We start from the raw sequence: 17,596 nt of genomic DNA on the forward strand, positions 1-17,596 counted from the left end.
AGCCAAGGTTAGGTTATCAGCATAATGAAGGGTATTTCAAATGAACTGACACAAAACAGTGTCAATTTAATCTAAGTATTAATAACTTCTGGTTAACCACACCACCTCTCTATGCTGAACGTACAATAACTAAGGCCACAAAATTTAAGACGAAATATAAAAAAAGCGTAACCTAATATTGGTAACAGGTTGTGGATTCTCATGTTCAGAATCGCATTCTGATTCTCCTGTGTCGTCCTCTTTAGTGTTTTCATTCACGGCATCAGTCATCATATCTGATGTCTGTTCGTAGTAATGAACTAACTCACGCAACTCATTTAATCTCTTACGAACTTCATTCAGTTTCCTGGAATGAAAGCAGAATACTTTATATACATGCCCCTACTTGATTAAGAAACCTGAATGTAGCATTCAGTTCTTTTATTAAACACTGCTCTCAAAAAAAGTGCAGAAAACTTAACCAAATTTTAATTTTAACCAAGTACTTATAAAAAACTAATTAATATTTAAATTTACTATAATTTCAGATCTGTAACAACCTTTGCTTGAAGATGTTCTCAAGCCCAAATTAATCTGTATGATATTTCACAGAAAATACTACTACTATGATCTAACTTAAGATAACTAGTTTATATTTCAGACTTTCTACCTCTTTCAAAAATATGCTACTTAGGAAAAAAAACTTAAAACCTAACAAAAACTTATACAGAACCATTTATCATCACAGCAAATTAATTATAATAAATAAAATTCATAAAACATTTTACTGGAGCTTTTCTGTTGGGTTTAGATTGTCATCCTCTTCACTCTCATTCTGAGAAGCAATGGAATCAGGAGGATAAGGAGCAGATGATGCTAGGCTGTTAGACTCTCCATTGACAACAGTTACTATGCCTACAGGAGCAGAGGCAGCTGAAGTTGTACTTCTTTGATCAATACTCCTTTGAGGAGAGCCTGACACAGGCAAGACTACAAAAAAAGGAAATGAAAAATATCAAATTTGGCATCGTACTAAAAAGCCACTTATTTGGATTTACATAAAAATATATAAAGACAGTAAGTATTAACAGATATACATCAGCAATAAAGGTCTCTTAGTTTTTGCAAATTTCACTGCATTTATTACAGGCAGGGATCGTGGTGCTGCCTATTATGATGGTTGCCCCACACTTCTCATTATAAGACCCTATTTTCAGTTCCTTGTAACCTTACCAAACTGCAACCATTTGGGCTGAAGTTTTCCATGCTGGGTGTCTGCGTCACACTCAGTTTGGTTGGAAAATTTCAGCCAAAAGAGTTCAATCACAGTGAAGCAAGAAGTTAGAGAAAAATATGTTTTGCCCATATTAAAAAATTCTGTTAAGCCTCTTTTTGAAAAGCTCTAACACGTCAATGCTCTGTAGTGGGGACTTGAAATTTGGCAAGGCTCTGGCCTTGGTGACAAGGACGGGATTTTTGCTGTCCTCATAAAAATCCACCCACATTTGTCTCAGTTACAAGCATATGAAAAAAATCAGTTTGAACACGTTCAGTACAAATTCTATGATTAGCTAAAAATCTCTGAAATCTCTCCTCAGTGAGCACACTCAAGCTTCTGTGTGTGAGCAGACCTCATATGTACCATCCCCAAAGAGCAACTGAGAAAGCTCCAGCCCAGATCTAACAGGGACAAAGCCTGGCTTTCCCCATAATTGCTACTCTGTTTTAGGTCACGGACAAACACAAGAACGTCTCTCCTGTGCTCTGAATTGACCCTGCTGCTGGCACAGCAGCATGAAAGAGGAATTTGTCAGATTTTAATGCAGAAGCTACACTGTCTCCATGAATTAAAGATTAATCTTGAATTAAAGATGTCATGTTGTCATAAACAGCTGGATAAGGGTTAATGTCTCTTTCACCTGAAAAAAAAAGTAACCTGAAGCACCTGACCAGAGGATCAATCAGGAAACAGGATTTTTTCAATTCTGGGTGGAGGGAAGTTTGTGTGTGAGTCCTTTGTTCTTGGTCTTCTGCCTGTATGCTCTCTCGGCTATGAGGGGATTTCTATTTCTTGCTTTCTAATCTTCTGTTTCCCAGTTGTAAGTACAAAGGATCAGCTAGTGATTTATATGTTTTTTTGTATTTACATGTCTATAGTTGCTGGAGTGCTTTGAATTGTATTCTTTTTGAATAAGGCTGTTTATTCAATATTCTTTTAAGCAATTGACCCTGTATCTGTCACCTTAATACAGAGAGACCATTTGTATGTATTTTTCTTTCTTTTAAGACCTGTTGGAGTTTTTCTTTAGCGAGGAACTCCAGGGAATTGAGTCTGCAGCTCACCTGGGAATTGGTGGGAGGAAGAAGTCAGGGGGAAATCTGTGTATGTTAGATTTACTAGCCTGACTTTGCATTCCCTCTGGGTGAAGAGGGAAGTGCTTATGTTTCCAGGCTGGAAACGGGGGAGGGTGGACTCCCTCTGCTTAGATTCACGGAGGTTGCTTCTGTGTATCTCTCCAGAAACACCTGGAGGGGGGAAGGGAAAAGGTTTATTTCCCTTTGTTGTGAGACTCAAGGGATTTGGGTCTTGGGGTCCCCAGGGAAGGTTTCTGGGGGGACCAGAGTGCCCCAAAACACTCTAATTTTTTGGGTGGTGGCAGCTTTACCAGGTCCAAGCTGGTACCTAAGCTTGGAGGTTTTCATGCTAACCCCCATATTTTGGACGCTAAGGTCCAAATCTGGGACTAGGTGATGACATGGTGGCAGCGCTGGGATAGATACAATCCAGAAGCCAGTAGGAATATTATATTTTTCTTTTCTCTGCTAGGGGCTTTTTAGCAGAGAGAAACAGTTTGGGGTTAAAAGGGAACCAGAGAGAATTTTTTTTTTCTGCTCTCTCTGGCAGTTGTGGCTTGCATATTAAGCAAGAAACCATTAAGGAGCTATTAAGGGTCTTTTGTGACAATAGCACTCCCATTGAGAGTCATTACCAGCACTACACACATGCCAATAAAGTGGTTTCTCTGGTTTACTTTACATTGAAAAGACTAGCTAAAGGAAGAAAGGGAAAAAGGCACTGTTGCTAGGTAGACTCCAGGAGGCAACAGAGCCTGCAGTTCATACAATAAACACCGGAGGGCACCCCAACACAAGAAAACAGGAACCATGCCTTCCAATACAAAAATGGCGGCCGAAGAACAAATCAAAGAAGCTGAGCACAAGCGAGATATGGAAAAAAAATACAGGAACTAGAAATAAAACAAAGAGAGATGGAGCTAAGAGAAAGAGAGGCAGCCTACAAAAGAGAACAAGCAGCCAAAGATGCAGACCACCAAAATCAGCTGGAACTCCAGAGGGAAGCCCACCGGCAGGCCATGGAATTAGAAAAGGCTAAGCAAAACACAGCCAACCCTAACAACCCTGCGCCAATGACTGTTCCACAGCACAGGAAATTTCCCACCTACAAGGCAGGTGATGACACCGAGGCCTTCTTGGAAAATTTTGAAAGAGCCTGTCTTGGGTACCGTATCCCTGAAGACCACTACATGGTAGAATTGAGGCCACAGCTCAATGGACCTTTAGCAGAGGTGGCAGCTGAAATACCTGAGGAGAACATGAACGACTATAAACTTTTTCAAACCAAGGCCAGATACAGAATGGGGATAACCCCGGATCATGCCCGTCGGCGTTTCAGAACCCAAAAGTGGAAACCAGATGTGTCATTTCCCAAACACGCCTACTACGTTGGGAAAAATTATGAGGCCTGGATATCAGAACACAATGTTAAATCCTTGGACGAACTGCACCTCCTCATACAAATGGAGCAGTTCTTGGATGATGTTCCTGAGGACATAACACGGTACATACAAGATGGAAAACCCAAAAATCTCGCTGAGGCGGGGGAGATTGGAGCCAGATGGATGAAACTGGCAGAAAGCAAGAAAGCTACCGTCAAGGGGAACGAATACCCCAGGGGGCACACCGACTATAAACCCTACAACCGAGGGCAGCCAAAAACCCCACCTACAACCCAAGTAAAGCCACAGACACAGTATTCTTCCACCTCACCAGTCTCCAGTAACTCACCTCCGCCCAGTGACCCATCAGATGGAAGATGCTTTAAGTGTAATGAACTGGGACATATCAAGGCCAACTGTCCAAAGAACGCCATCCGAGTGCAATTCATTACACCACCATCACACCAAAGATCCCCAGGCCCAGATGCCTCTCAAATACCCTTGGAGCGAAGGGAAAATTTGAGAGTGGGCGGAAAGAAGGTTACTGCATGGAGAGACACAGGGGCACAAGTGTCAGCTATCCACCAATCCTTCGTAGACGCCAAATTCATCAATCCAAAGGCCAAAGTGACAATTTACCCCTTCATGTCACAAGCTGTAGACTTGCCTACAGCTGAACTGCCTGTCCAGTACAAAGGCTGGTCAGATATGTGGACTTTTGCAGTCTATGACAATTATCCTATCCCCATGCTACTGGGGGAAGACTTGGCCAACCAGGTGAAGCAGGCCAAGAGAGTGGGAATGGTTACACGTAACCAAACCAGGCAAGCTTCCAGACCCATTCCTGTTCCTGAGCAGTCCACAGACGCCCCGTCTGTGTTACCAGAGACCCAGACAGAGGTAGTGGACCCGGATTCCATGCCAAACACTGAAACAGCCACAGCACCTCCAGTCCCAGACCCGGAACTGGAACAGCAACCAGCACCAGCAATTGCAACCACTTCTTCAAACGCAACGCCAGTGGGCGCCAGCGAGCCAAAACTGGCAGAAGCAACAGACAGCCATACCCAAACGGCTCAGCCAGAGCCTGAAATACTCTCAGGTGCACCAGCGGAGAGCGGTTCACCAGCAACGGAAACAACCCCATCACCTACATCGCTTCCAGAGGGACCAAGCACAAGTCCACAGTCTGAGGAAGAACTGGTGACCTTAGCCTCAAGGGAACAGTTCCAGACTGAGCAGGAAGCAGATGACAGCCTTCAGAAAGCTTGGGCAGCGGCACGGAGCACCCCACCGCCTCTCAGCTCTTCTAATCGATCCCGGTTTGTTATAGACCAAGGACTTTTATACAAGGAGATTCTTTCTGGTGGACACCGGGAAGAATGGCAGCCGCAAAAACAGTTGGTGGTTCCAACTAAGTACCGGGGGAAGCTCTTAAGCTTAGCCCATAATCATCCCACTGGCCATGCTGGGGTGAACAGAACCAAGGACGGGTTGGGGAAGTCTTTCCACTGGGAGGGGATGGGAAAGGATGTTGCCAAGTATGTCCGGTCTTGTGAGGTATGCCAAAGAGTGGGAAAGCCTCAAGACCAGGTCAAGGCCCCTCTCCAGCCACTCCCCATAATTGAGGTCCCATTTCAGCGAGTAGCTGTGGATATTCTGGGTCCTTTCCCAAAAAAGACGCCGAGAGGAAAGCAGTACGTACTGACTTCCGTGGACTTTGCTACCCGATGGCCGGAAGCTGTAGCTCTAGGCAACACCAGGGCTAACACTGTGTGCCTGGCCCTAACAGACATTTTTGCCAGGGTAGGTTGGCCCTCCGACATCCTTACAGATTCAGGATCTAATTTCCTGGCAGGGACCATGAAAGAACTATGGGAAACTCATGGGGTGAACCACTTGGTTGCCACCCCGTACCACCATCAAACCAATGGCCTGGTGGAAAGGTTTAATGGAACTTTGGGGGCCATGATACGTAAATTCGTCAACGAATACTCCAATAATTGGGACCTAGTGTTGCAGCAGTTGCTGTTTGCCTACAGGGCTGTGCCACATCCCAGTTTAGGGTTTTCACCATTTGAGCTTGTGTATGGCCATGAGGTTAAGGGGCCATTACAGTTGGTGAAGCAGCAATGGGAGGGGTTTACGCCTTCTCCAGGAACTAACATTCTGGACTTTGTAAGCAACCTACAAAGCACCCTCCGACATTCCTTAGCCCTTGCTAAAGAGAACCTAAAGGATGCTCAGGAAGAGCAAAAGGCCTGGTATGACAGACATGCCAGAGAATGTTCCTTCAAGGTAGGAGACCAGGTTATGGTCTTGAAGGCGCAACAGGCCCATAAGATGGAAGCATCATGGGAAGGGCCATTCACGGTCCAAGAGCGCCTGGGAACTGTGAACTACCTCATAGCATTTCCCAATTCCTCATTAAAGCCCAGAGTGTACCATGTTAATTCTCTCAAGCCTTTCTATTCCACAGACTTACAGGTTTGTCAGTTTACAGTCCAGGGAGATGATGCTGAGTGGCCTGAAGGTGTCTACTACGACGGGAAAAAAGACGGTGGCGTGGAAGAGGTGAACCTCTCAACCACCCTGGAACGCCTGCAGCAGCGACAAATCAAGGAGCTGTGCACTAGCTTCGCCCCATTGTTCTCAGCCACCCCAGGACGGACTGACCGGGCATACCACTCCATTGACACAGGTAATGCTCACCCAATCAGAACCCCACCCTACCGGGTGTCTCCTCATGCCCAAGCTGCTATAGAACGGGAGATCCAGAACATGCTACAGATGGGTATAATCCGCTCATCTACCAGTGCATGGGCATCTCCAGTGGTTCTGGTACCCAAACCAGATGGGGAAATACGCTTTTGCGTGGACTACCGTAAGCTAAATGCGGTAACTCGTCCGGACAACTATCCAATGCCACGCACCGATGAGCTATTGGAAAAGTTGGGACGTGCCCAGTTCATCTCTACAATAGACTTAACCAAGGGGTACTGGCAAGTACCGCTAGATGAACCTGCCAAGGAGAGGTCAGCATTCGTCACCCATGCGGGGGTGTATGAATTTAATGTCCTTCCTTTCGGCCTTCGAAATGCACCCGCCACCTTCCAGAGACTGGTAGATGGTTTACTAGCAGGACTGGGAGAATTTGCAGTTGCCTACCTCGATGATGTGGCCATTTTTTCGGACTCCTGGCCCGAACACCTACTACACCTGGAAAAGGTCTTTGTGTGCATCAGGCAGGCCGGACTAACTGTTAAGGCCAAAAAGTGTCAAATAGGCCAAAACAGAGTAACTTACCTGGGGCACCAGGTGGGTCGAGGAACCATAAACTCCCTACAGGACAAGGTGGATGCTATCCAAAAGTGGCCTGTCTCAAGGTCAAAGAAACAGGTCCAATCCTTCTTAGGCTTGGCCAGGTACTACAGGCGATTTGTACCACACTACAGCCAAATCGCTGCCCCACTGACCGACCTGACCAAAAAGACCCAGCCAAATGCAGTTAACTGGACTGATGAGTGTCAAAAGGCCTTTACCCAACTTAAGGCAACGTTCATGTCTGACCCTGTACTCAGGGCCCCGGACTTTAAGAAGCCATTCCTAGTAACCACGGATGCATCTGAGCGTGGTATAGGAGCAGTCCTCATGCAGGAAGCAACGGATCACAACTTCCATCCTGTCGTGTTTCTCAGCAAGAAACTGTCAGAGGGAAAGTCACTGGTCAGTCAGTGAAAAGGAATGCTACGCCATTGTGTACGCCCTGGAAAAGCTACGCCCATATGTTTGGGGACGGCGGTTCCAGCTACAAACTGACCATGCTGCATTAAAGTGGCTTCATACTGCCAAGGGGAACAACAAGAAACTTCTTCGTTGGAGTTTAGCTCTCCAAGATTTTGATTTTGAAATTCAGCACATCTCAGGAGCTTCTAACAAAGTAGCTGATGCACTCTCCCGTGAGAGTTTCCCAGAATCTAGTAGTTAAAAAGTGTTCTTAAAATGTATAAGTCTGTTAGTCATATACTTAGTGGTATATGTAAAGGTGCATGTGTTGTATTAATCTGTTAATTTTAAAGTTCTAGAAGGAAATCGCCGCCAGTGACCTTCCCCACTGTCTGCAATTTGGGGGGCGTGTCAAACAGATAGCTAAGGGTTAATGTCTCTTTCACCTGAAAAAAAAAGTAACCTGAAGCACCTGACCAGAGGACCAATCAGGAAACAGGATTTTTTCAATTCTGCGTGGAGGGAAGTTTATGTGTGAGTCCTTTGTTCTTGGTCTTCTGCCTGTATGCTCTCTCGGCTATGAGGGGATTTCTATTTCTTGCTTTCTAATCTTCTGTTTCCCAGTTGTAAGTACGAAGGATCAGCTAGTGATTTATATGTTTTTTTGTATTTACATGTCTATAGTTGCTGCAGTGCTTTGAATTGTATTCTTTTTGAATAAGGCTGTTTATTCAATATTCTTATAAGCAATTGACCCTGTATTTGTCACCTTAATACAGAGAGACCATTTGTATGTATTTTTCTTTCTTTTAAGACCTGTTGGAGTTTTTCTTTAGTGAGGAACTCCAGGGAATTGAGTCTGCAGCTCACCAGGGAATTGGTGGGAGGAAGAAGTCAGGGGGAAATCTGTGTATGTTAGATTTACTAGCCTGACTTTGCATTCCCTCCGGGTGAAGAAGGAAGTGCTTGTGTTTCCAGGCTGGAAACGGGGGAGAGTGGAATCCCTCTGCTTAGATTCACGGAGGTTGCTTCTGTGTATCTCTCCAGATACACCTGGAGGGGGGAAGGGAAAAGGTTTATTTCCCTTTGTTGTGAGACTCAAGGGATTTGGGTCTTGGGGTCCCCCAGGGAAGGTTTTTGTGGGGACCAGAGTGCCCTAAAACACTCTAATTTTTTGGGTGGTGGCAGCTTTACCAGGTCCAAGCTGGTACCTAAGCTTGGAGGTTTTCATGCTAACCTCCATATTTTGGACGCTAAGGTCCAAATCTGGGACTAGGTGATGACACATGTGATGAAATCTCAGGGAATACATCCAATCGAAATTGGCAACCCTAACCTACAAGTGTGTGTGCGCATGTGTGTGCGTCTGTCTTGGATGGGGAGACACGTAATTCTAGCATTTCCTAACCTTTCAGCACTTGCCTTTGCAACGTTCATCATAATCTTTTTTTAATGTAGTTATTTTGGATGTAAATCGAAGATTAGCTTGAGATTCAAGTCCTCAAATGTCAGGAAAAAAGTCAATATTCCACAGCAATCTAAAGGTTTGCCTACATGTATATATACACAATAAGAAAAGTCTCACTCCATATCATTGCAACATTAGCAATGCAATATTATTTTGAAACGAATGGCTTTTTATAAAATGAAGTTAAATAAACTGAAGTGTTAGTAAGCAGCCACTAGTTATATTAAAATAAATTTTATTATCAAGTAGATATTTGTATATTGTATTGAATCATAGAATAGAATCACAAGCTCACAATGGAGAAAGTTTAGCTTTTAAGACTACCATAGTTTCTCTCTTAACCATAAACAAAACTCAATTTGAAAAACATGAATTGATGTATAATTTCATAAGATTTCCAAGTATCAGAGGTGTAGCCGTCTTAGTCTCTATTGCAACTGAAAAGGGGGTGAGGGGGAGAGAAGGCAGGGTTATGCATGAAAGCTTATGCCCAAATAAATCTGTGAGTCTTTAAGGTGCTCCTTGTTTTTATAAGATTTTCAAATTCTTTGTTTTATTGTCATTTTGATATGCACATTTACAATGAAACGCAATATTTCTCATCTTCCAAATGTTGCTTCTTGGAGAGCTTTTATATCAAATGTTTAGCGTAGGTAACTTGTAACAGTAAACAGAGATATTACAACTAAACCTATGAGTGATAAGTATAGGAAAGGTTTGCGAGCTCAACATCAGTTAAATCTTTGAAAGAATAACCACACTATTCACACTTATGAGTAATATGTAGTCTGGGATGCCTAAGAGCAGACCTCCTCCATGCAGCGTCCAACTAGACCACACATGCGCCTCTTCCTTCCCCTCTTCTCTGTGTCCCTGAATGTTTTGAGAGTGAAGCTACGTAACAGGGCAGTCTGCCCTCTACTACCTCAGTTCCTTCCACCACTAACTCAGAGAACCAAGGTAGGACTCCGAAAAAAGAGGGGAAGGTGGGTGGGAAGCGTGACTATATAGTCCTCTTGAAGAACCCTTGTGACAAGTACCTAACTTATATTTCCTCTGAGTGGCTTTGCATACTCCCCACTTATGGATAGTTTGCCAAGCAGTGCTGAAAACTCAGGCAGAGGGAACAAACTAGTAATAATGGTTGAAGCACTGATCTACCAACTCTAGCAATCTGTTCTTGAAGCCAAATCCAAAGCGCAGTATTTGGTAAAAGTACAGATTGACCTCCAAGCAGCAGCCTTACAGATTTTTCCGATTAGGAACATGTTTAAGGCACTGGTCTAGTAGAATGAGATTTTACAATACCAGGCACAGGAATTAACAACATTCACTGATACACTGTTTAATAAATCTGGAAACAGTCTGAATATATACACTATTAACTACACTTTATTAGCATCTAAAATATGTAATGCTGATTTCCCTTTAGTAGCAGGAGGCTTACGGGAAAAAATAGTAAATTAATAGTTTGATTGAAGTGAAATTCCGATACTACTTTTGGCAGAAACATGGAGTCAGGTCTAAGAGCTATCTTGTCTTTATGAAAAATAGTAAATGGCAGATCTGCCAGCGGAGCACATAATCCACTCACCCTTCTGGATGATGGTCTAGCTACAATAAATACCATCTTAATAGACAAAATACGCAACGCTCTGCCAAAGGTTCAAAGAGTGGTTTCATCAGACTGGTCAAGACTAAACGGCGATCCCATGGAATGGCTGGATCCCTCAAACAAGAGTATAGATTGGACAACCCCTTCATAAACCATTTAACTGAAATCATACACAAACAGTCATCTATCATCAATCAAATCATGGTAAGCACAAACAGATGCCAAATGAACTGTTCACGAAGCACGAGATAAGCCTTCAGCCTTAAAAGACATTAAATACTCTAAAACAAAGGGAACAAAAGCTGAGACTGGAGAATCAGATTTGTCCAGAACATCCAAGAGACAAAACTAGTCCATTTCAAACAACACTCTTATGGGCAACTTCTCTGAATTAAACAATAAATCATGGACCACAGAGGAACATCATTGTTCAATATTAGTCAAAGTCTAATAGGCCAAACTGTCAGATGAAGTATCCTGCCCTGTAGTTGTGACAGCTAGTCTGGAGACAAAGGGAGACTTTTGTGAATCCCACCCGACAGATTAAGTATCACTACTGTCTCAGCCAAGATGGGCAATTGTATCATTACTGCCTTGTTCTGATGTTACTTTCCTTACCACTTTCTAGATTAATGAGAGTGAATCAACAGAAGACCCTTTCCACAGTGTAGCAGGAACATAACTGAAAAGGACTGCTTGTCTCTTCCTGTTCTTGAATAGTAGAGGGGACAGTTCAGGTAAGAATAAGTACCTCCTTGCTTGTTGATGTAATACATAGTTATTGTATTGTTCATCACCACCTGAACCACCTTACACTTTATGTGAGGAAGAAAGGATCTGAGGGCCAAGTGAATTCCAACACATTTATATTCAAGTTCTTTTTGCGAGACAGCCAATTGCCTCAAACTGTAAGATGACCCAGATAAGCTTCCCAGCCATTCTTGGTTATCGCAACCAAAGGCAAAGGAGCATTGAACAAGACTCCTCTGAAGACTTTTGATTTGTCTTCCACCATATCAATAAATTTAGGACATGCCGAGGCACCATGACAAACATTTGAAGACTGTCCAGATAGGGTCTGTAAACCTGAGCTATACAGGGCTACACTGACCTCATTCTGAGTCAAGCACACAGAGTCCTGTAAATGGTTGCTGCCAGAAAGCTCATGAGATCCAGAAAGAAAATCACTTTCTGGGTCAGACTCAGCTGGATGTACAAAAACAGATTGTTCTGCCTTCAGAGACCTTTCCCCTTGGAGAAAAGCCATTCCCCTCCTGTTACCAAGTCCAATACAGAACTTATGAAATGAAGTCTCTGAACTGGGCAGAGATTCAACTTTTTCATGCTCAGCAGCAGTCCCAGGTCTGTGAAAAGGAGATTGTGGACTTGATGTGAGTAGTGGGTCCTCCCGTGAAGAGGATTTCAGCAGCCAATCCTGCAAATATGAGAAAAACAAAAATATCCTGCTTTCTTAAATGTCCTACCACTACAGAGAGACACTCCGCAACCCCATGAGTCTTTATAGAAAGGCCACCTGGCAGGACCTTGTACTAGAAATGTTCTTGGGCCACCAAAAAATGCAGGTACTTCTGATGGTTCAGTCAGACTGAAGTATGTAAATATCTGTCCTTTTCTGTCAAGAATTGTGAACCAATACATAGTTGAAAGCGAGCGGATTATGAAGAACAGGTTTAGCATTTGAAACTGGAACTTCTGAATGTACTTGTTCAATCTTCCCAGATTTTAAACTGGCTGAAATCTCCTCTCTTTTTTCCTGTACCAGAGAATAAAAACCCTGATGCTAAAGATATTTGGGAACCTCTTCGACAGCACCTATCAGAAGGAATTTTTGAACCTCTGATAGAAATACAGCCTTGCAAGAAAGCTCCTTGTAATTGGAAAGTTAGGGGAAATTGAAAAGGGGAAAGTTTTCCAAACTGCACAGCTAGCCATCCTCTAATTCCTAGAGCCTAACTTGTTGGATGTAATAAGCCTTCAATTGTTACTGAAAAGGGCTATCCTGTCTCCAAATAATGGAAGGGAGGGATTCTCATTACTTGGTTCATGACTCTTGGTCTTCATATCAAATCTGAGGCCTGGTAGCTGAGGAAGCCGGAGAGGAAAGAGAAGGTTGTTTTGTCTTATGTCTGTATCTGGAAGCCCACTTTCTTGTGCTGGCTCTGCAACAAGCTTCCTGATGTTGTTGTTGATGTCTCTGATTTGAGGAAAAATAAGCAGATGACTGAGGGTAAACCGGTCTCTGATAGAGGAAAAAACGGCATCTTCTTCTGACCAAGAGATGAAGACCCAGTGATTGAGCAGTGGATTTAGTAGCCTTTAATTTCTCCAAGAGTTTGCTGATCTTGCTGCTGAAATGACCACCCCCCTCATAAGGAAAATCTTCAACTTAAATTTTGGTATCCAGACCCAGTGAAGAGGAATGAAACCATGCATCTCTTTAAGATAACTGCAGCTGTCAATGCGCTCGGGGAAGAGTCTGAAGCATTAAACAAAGTCTGAGAGCATGCTTCACCACATTTTGAGCCTCCATCAAAATAGTATTTGCCAGCCTTCTGTTATCTGTCAAATCCTGAACAGAATGTAGCCATCTTTCCCCACATATGGAATTGGCAACAGCTCAGGACCACCTGATAATTAGCCACATTAATAACCAAAAGAAGGGAGGGGGCTTTTCCCAAGAACATTGATCTTCTTTCCCTTTCAGTCAGCAGTAGTCGATGGGCTTCACCAGACCTAAGCCTATTATTGGCAGCAGCCATCACCAGTGAATTAGGGACAGGGTGAATTCGGGGGGGGAGGGGGGGGGGAAGAAACACCTCCTGAGTCATCTCAGGAAATTTATCTGTTTTGGGTTTTTTAAGAAATAGGTGGACAGGAAGGAGGGATCATCCAAAGAGTACTAGCAGGCTATAGGAGAGCATCCAGTATCAGCAATGCTATTCTATTCCTAGAGGCAAACCCAAGAATATCAAATATCGGGTGGGAATTTTCCTCCATAGTAAAAGTTCAATGTGAATGTCATGTGGTCCACCAGGTCATGAAACTGCAAAGTGTCTTCAAAATGAGATGATGCAGAAGCAACACTCTCACTGAGTCACCTGTCTCCACAATTCTCCTGGCAGTGGATGAGGAGCAATATGCAGAAAACAAGTGGCAATGGGGACCTGGAGCCACTTGGATACTGCGGGACTGTCGACGACTGACCTCCTGGAGAAGAGGGGTTGCACAAGTGGAAGGGACAGGCTTTTGAAATGCCTGGGAGAACTTAAATAGATAGGGGGAAAGGGGGCACAACTGCCATACAGGTTGATTTAAGGGAGATCATACTATAAAGTAATAGGAAATTCTGTATTACACAATGGGCAAGACAATGGACTTATCACATGTTCCTTACATTAAGAATGACACTAACCAATCAATATAAGAAGGAACAGGAGGCATCTTTCTCCAAGAGGATGGCACCAGGACGCTGCATCTGCAAAGTCTTTTCTGACGTTTCAGTTCCTCAAAAGCACTCCTGTGCTATCTTCTATTCAGGAGTGAATTAGTCTACCCCACAATTAAAGCAGAAAACCTTGCCTGAAAACTTGGCTGGGGCAGGATCCTCATCCTAGGCACCTTTACATCTTCAAAGTCACATTTAAAACTAAGACTAACACAGCTACCCCTCTGATATTTAAAACTCTGTTGCTGAATCACCCAGCCTTGAAACAGAAGCCCTGAATAAAGTTTCTGAAACCTCTGGGCCCTTACAAAGATTTTAACCCTGTGTCTCAGAGAAAACTAGAAGCCAGAATTTTATTCCCCAGACAATGAGGAAGATAAGACTGTCACATGGACAGCAATCAAGCCCCTCAGAAAGATTTAAACAGCTAGTCACGGAGGGTTTGAGGAGTACAAGCTGGCAAACTTGTCTTAGAGAGAAAAGTAGTCAGTCAGTACAACTGTAAAAAGTTCCCATCTGTTGTACGAAAAGAACTAAATACCAAGTGTGCAGATCAGAACAAAAAAAAATTCCCTGTAAAGTATGCCAATTTAAAACACTGTTATATTAAAGGAACAAAGAACCGAAAATAAAATTTCTATAATGAAATTTTACCTTTTATTACAAACACAAAATGACAAAGATCAGAGGAAAAAAATCTTGTTTTTAATTTACTTTATGCATTTGACAGAAGTGTGTATACAGTAAATTTCATTTTTTGCCCCTATATATTCAGTTTCTACCATTTTTTTGGTTTGTTTGTTTTTTTTAACTGGAGATATACCAATCTCCTAGAACTGGAAGGGACCTTGAAAGGTCATCGAGTCCAGCCCCCTGCCTTCACTAGCAGGACCAAGTTTTGGCCTGTCAGTAAGAGAAGACAAATACTTAAAATATTTAAAAGATAAGAAAGTGATTTTTAACACCACAAATATTGGCCAGGAATTCAGGGAAAAGCACAGCACTGAAACTATTTAACTCTGTGTCCCTTTCAGTCTTAACCATTCTAAAGCAGAAAGGTTAACTTTACAGATCTAAGTTAGTGTAAACCTTCCCAAACATTTCAGGAACTTAGCCATAAAAAGTGCTATCAACAGAGGGAGCAACTTATCAGTAAGGTTCAAGGAATCATTTTACTCTAAGAAAGTAATTAAAATTTCATTATTTTTTTCAAGACAACGGGGGAAGTTACTGAAGAAAATCACATTAAAATGCACTTTTTGCCTGTAACATTGGGTATTTCCACAGTTACAGAGGCAAAGTTCTATAGTCAGATTCTTCACTAAATCAGTTTGGTGGACTTTCAAATACTATAAAAGCAAAAGATTATTACCACAGAAAAACAATCCTAGTTCTATATTTAAATCACTACATTAAAAAGGAAACAGTCTATTAAAATTTGTTATTACTGAAAGCTACACAAATGACAATACTTCCAGGAGAAAGGCAAGATGGGTGAAGGAATCTCTTTTATTGAACCGACTCCTATTGGTGGAAGGGACATGCTTTTGAGCTTCACAGAACTTTTCCTCAGGTCCGGAGAAGGTAACCAGAGTGTCTAAGCTAAATACAAAGTGGGATAGATTGTTAAGTACAAGAGGTTCACATGTGTTGCAGGAAGAGCTCTATGAAGCTTGAAAGCTAGTCCATTTCATCAAAAGAAGTTGGTCCAATAAAAGGTATTACCTTCCTCACCTTTCTCTGTCACGTCCTTGGACCAACACAGCTACACTACTGCAAACAATACTTCCACGTACTAAGATCAGTGACAATTCTGAGTCATTAGTTGCAGGTTACGTTTAAACTGGATTTGTTTAATGTAGTTTACAGCCCTTTTAAAGAGCGTTCTGTATACATTTACTTACAGGAGGAGTTGTTCAGATGCTGGTCACGAAGTGTGTGAAGTTCTCCTAACAACTTGTCCATTTTTTGTTTTTTACCTTGCAACATTCTCATCTTGCTAAAAAGTTGCGCTTTCTCATCAGATAAGTGCTGTGACAGAGAAGAATTTCTACTTTGTGAAATCTCTCTAGTAAGTGAAAGACTTTCTGCTTGCCTCCTATTATCTGGCACAGGTTGACTCTAAAAATAAATGAAGTTCATTTTAGTAGAAGTACTATGAAGACGCCATAGTAATTTGCTAGTTACTTTTTCCAATTCCAGAAGTAAAAAAATACTTCATTTAACTTGTTAAACTCAAGGCTAGTGCTAAGACTCCATAACAGAAAACAAAGGTTCTCAAACTAAACAATAGTTAGCTCTTAAATAATTCTGCATAGTAACTAGTATGGATTGTGATGTGAAACTGTTGCTCTTGGCTTCCAAGAACTATGTATAAACTGACGCTAAGCTTGTCTCAGTCAACAAATAACGACTTCTAACCAAACTAAAATAACAAACATAGAAAGCGTCAACTGGAATAAAAACAAAACAAAAACTTTACAATCAAATCCAGTTAATGTTTACATATAATAAAAAATGTCAAACTCTTCATAGGGTTTTTTAAACTGAATATTTTATTTTAAACATGTGGCCCTACATACAATTCTTGTTATGAGTTGTGCAAGTAACCTGCAGGGCATATTACTGAAAATGTAATTAGAAGAAACCATACTCAGCAAGTAGACAAGTACAGGCAAAATTTACACAGGCATTTAAGAGGTAGCAGTATGAAAAGCTTAAATTTTGTGTATCACAGCAACAAGATCTTTTAACTGCATATTATTGCCACAAAGATTTAAGAAAATGTTATCAAAACAGGAATCACTCTCATTGTGTGAGAAAGTATACTGAAAACTAAGTCAGAATAGCTTTGCAACAAACCTATTTATTCAAAGTATTTTTAAGACCCTTATAGGGAAAATGAACTAATATATACACAGCAACACGATATTTAAAAATAAAATAAAAAAGTTACCTGAGATTCATGAAGCTGATTGTGAAAACGCTGGATTAGGTCATTTAATTCTTCATTTAGTTCAGATGTAAGACTCACTCCTGAAATGCTACCTGTGGTCTCTGTTACAACTACAGAAAACAGTAAGTCCAAAGCATTAAACTAACAGGTTAATTTGAGAAAATGATTTTTAAGATTTCAAAATACGTACATACCATAGCTACTGACATACAGCACTGGTTAGACAAATGTATCTTATTTTTCAACTGCACTAACCAAATCCTGTGCACACATTATAGAAATTTAAATTAAACTGACACGTCTGAAGTAAACCTTCAGAAAAACAGGTTTTTTTTAAATGACACCTACCCAACTCCAGAAAGAATTCATCATTTGATGTGGACAGCACTACGTCAGCAGGAGAGACTCTCCTGCCAACATGCTAAGGGTGCTTGTTGGGGATGGTTTAATTATGCCGGCAGGAGAGCTCTCTCCTGCCGACAAAGAGCAGCTACACAGGAGATCTTACAGCGGCACAGCCACTAAAGGTCCATAGTGTAGACAAAGCCTCGTCAATGTACAGTTTCACTGTGAAAACCGACTATGCAAAAGCATACCTTGCTCAGCAGATCTGTTCCTTTTGTGTTTTCGGTTTGTTTTTTGTTCTTCC

General features: G+C 42.0%; 1 protein-coding gene across 9 annotated transcripts in view; it reads right to left on the bottom strand.

Moving 5' to 3' along the window:
• Positions 1–17,596, bottom strand: part of PCM1 (pericentriolar material 1) — a 94,119-nt gene that overhangs the window by 52,363 nt on the left and 24,160 nt on the right. For all 9 annotated transcript variants that reach the window (XM_050947259.1, XM_050947265.1, XM_050947266.1 and 6 more), the window contains 4 exons: positions 16,948–17,057; positions 15,896–16,112; positions 768–969; positions 173–346 (listed from right to left, as the gene is read on the bottom strand). In XM_050947259.1, coding sequence (XP_050803216.1) covers positions 173–346; positions 768–969; positions 15,896–16,112; positions 16,948–17,057 — 703 coding nt within the window. The remainder of the gene's footprint in view (positions 1–172; positions 347–767; positions 970–15,895; positions 16,113–16,947; positions 17,058–17,596) is intronic.

Source organism: Gopherus flavomarginatus, chromosome 3 (assembly GCF_025201925.1).
Source record: "Gopherus flavomarginatus isolate rGopFla2 chromosome 3, rGopFla2.mat.asm, whole genome shotgun sequence".
Classification (NCBI taxonomy): domain Eukaryota; kingdom Metazoa; phylum Chordata; order Testudines; family Testudinidae; genus Gopherus; species Gopherus flavomarginatus.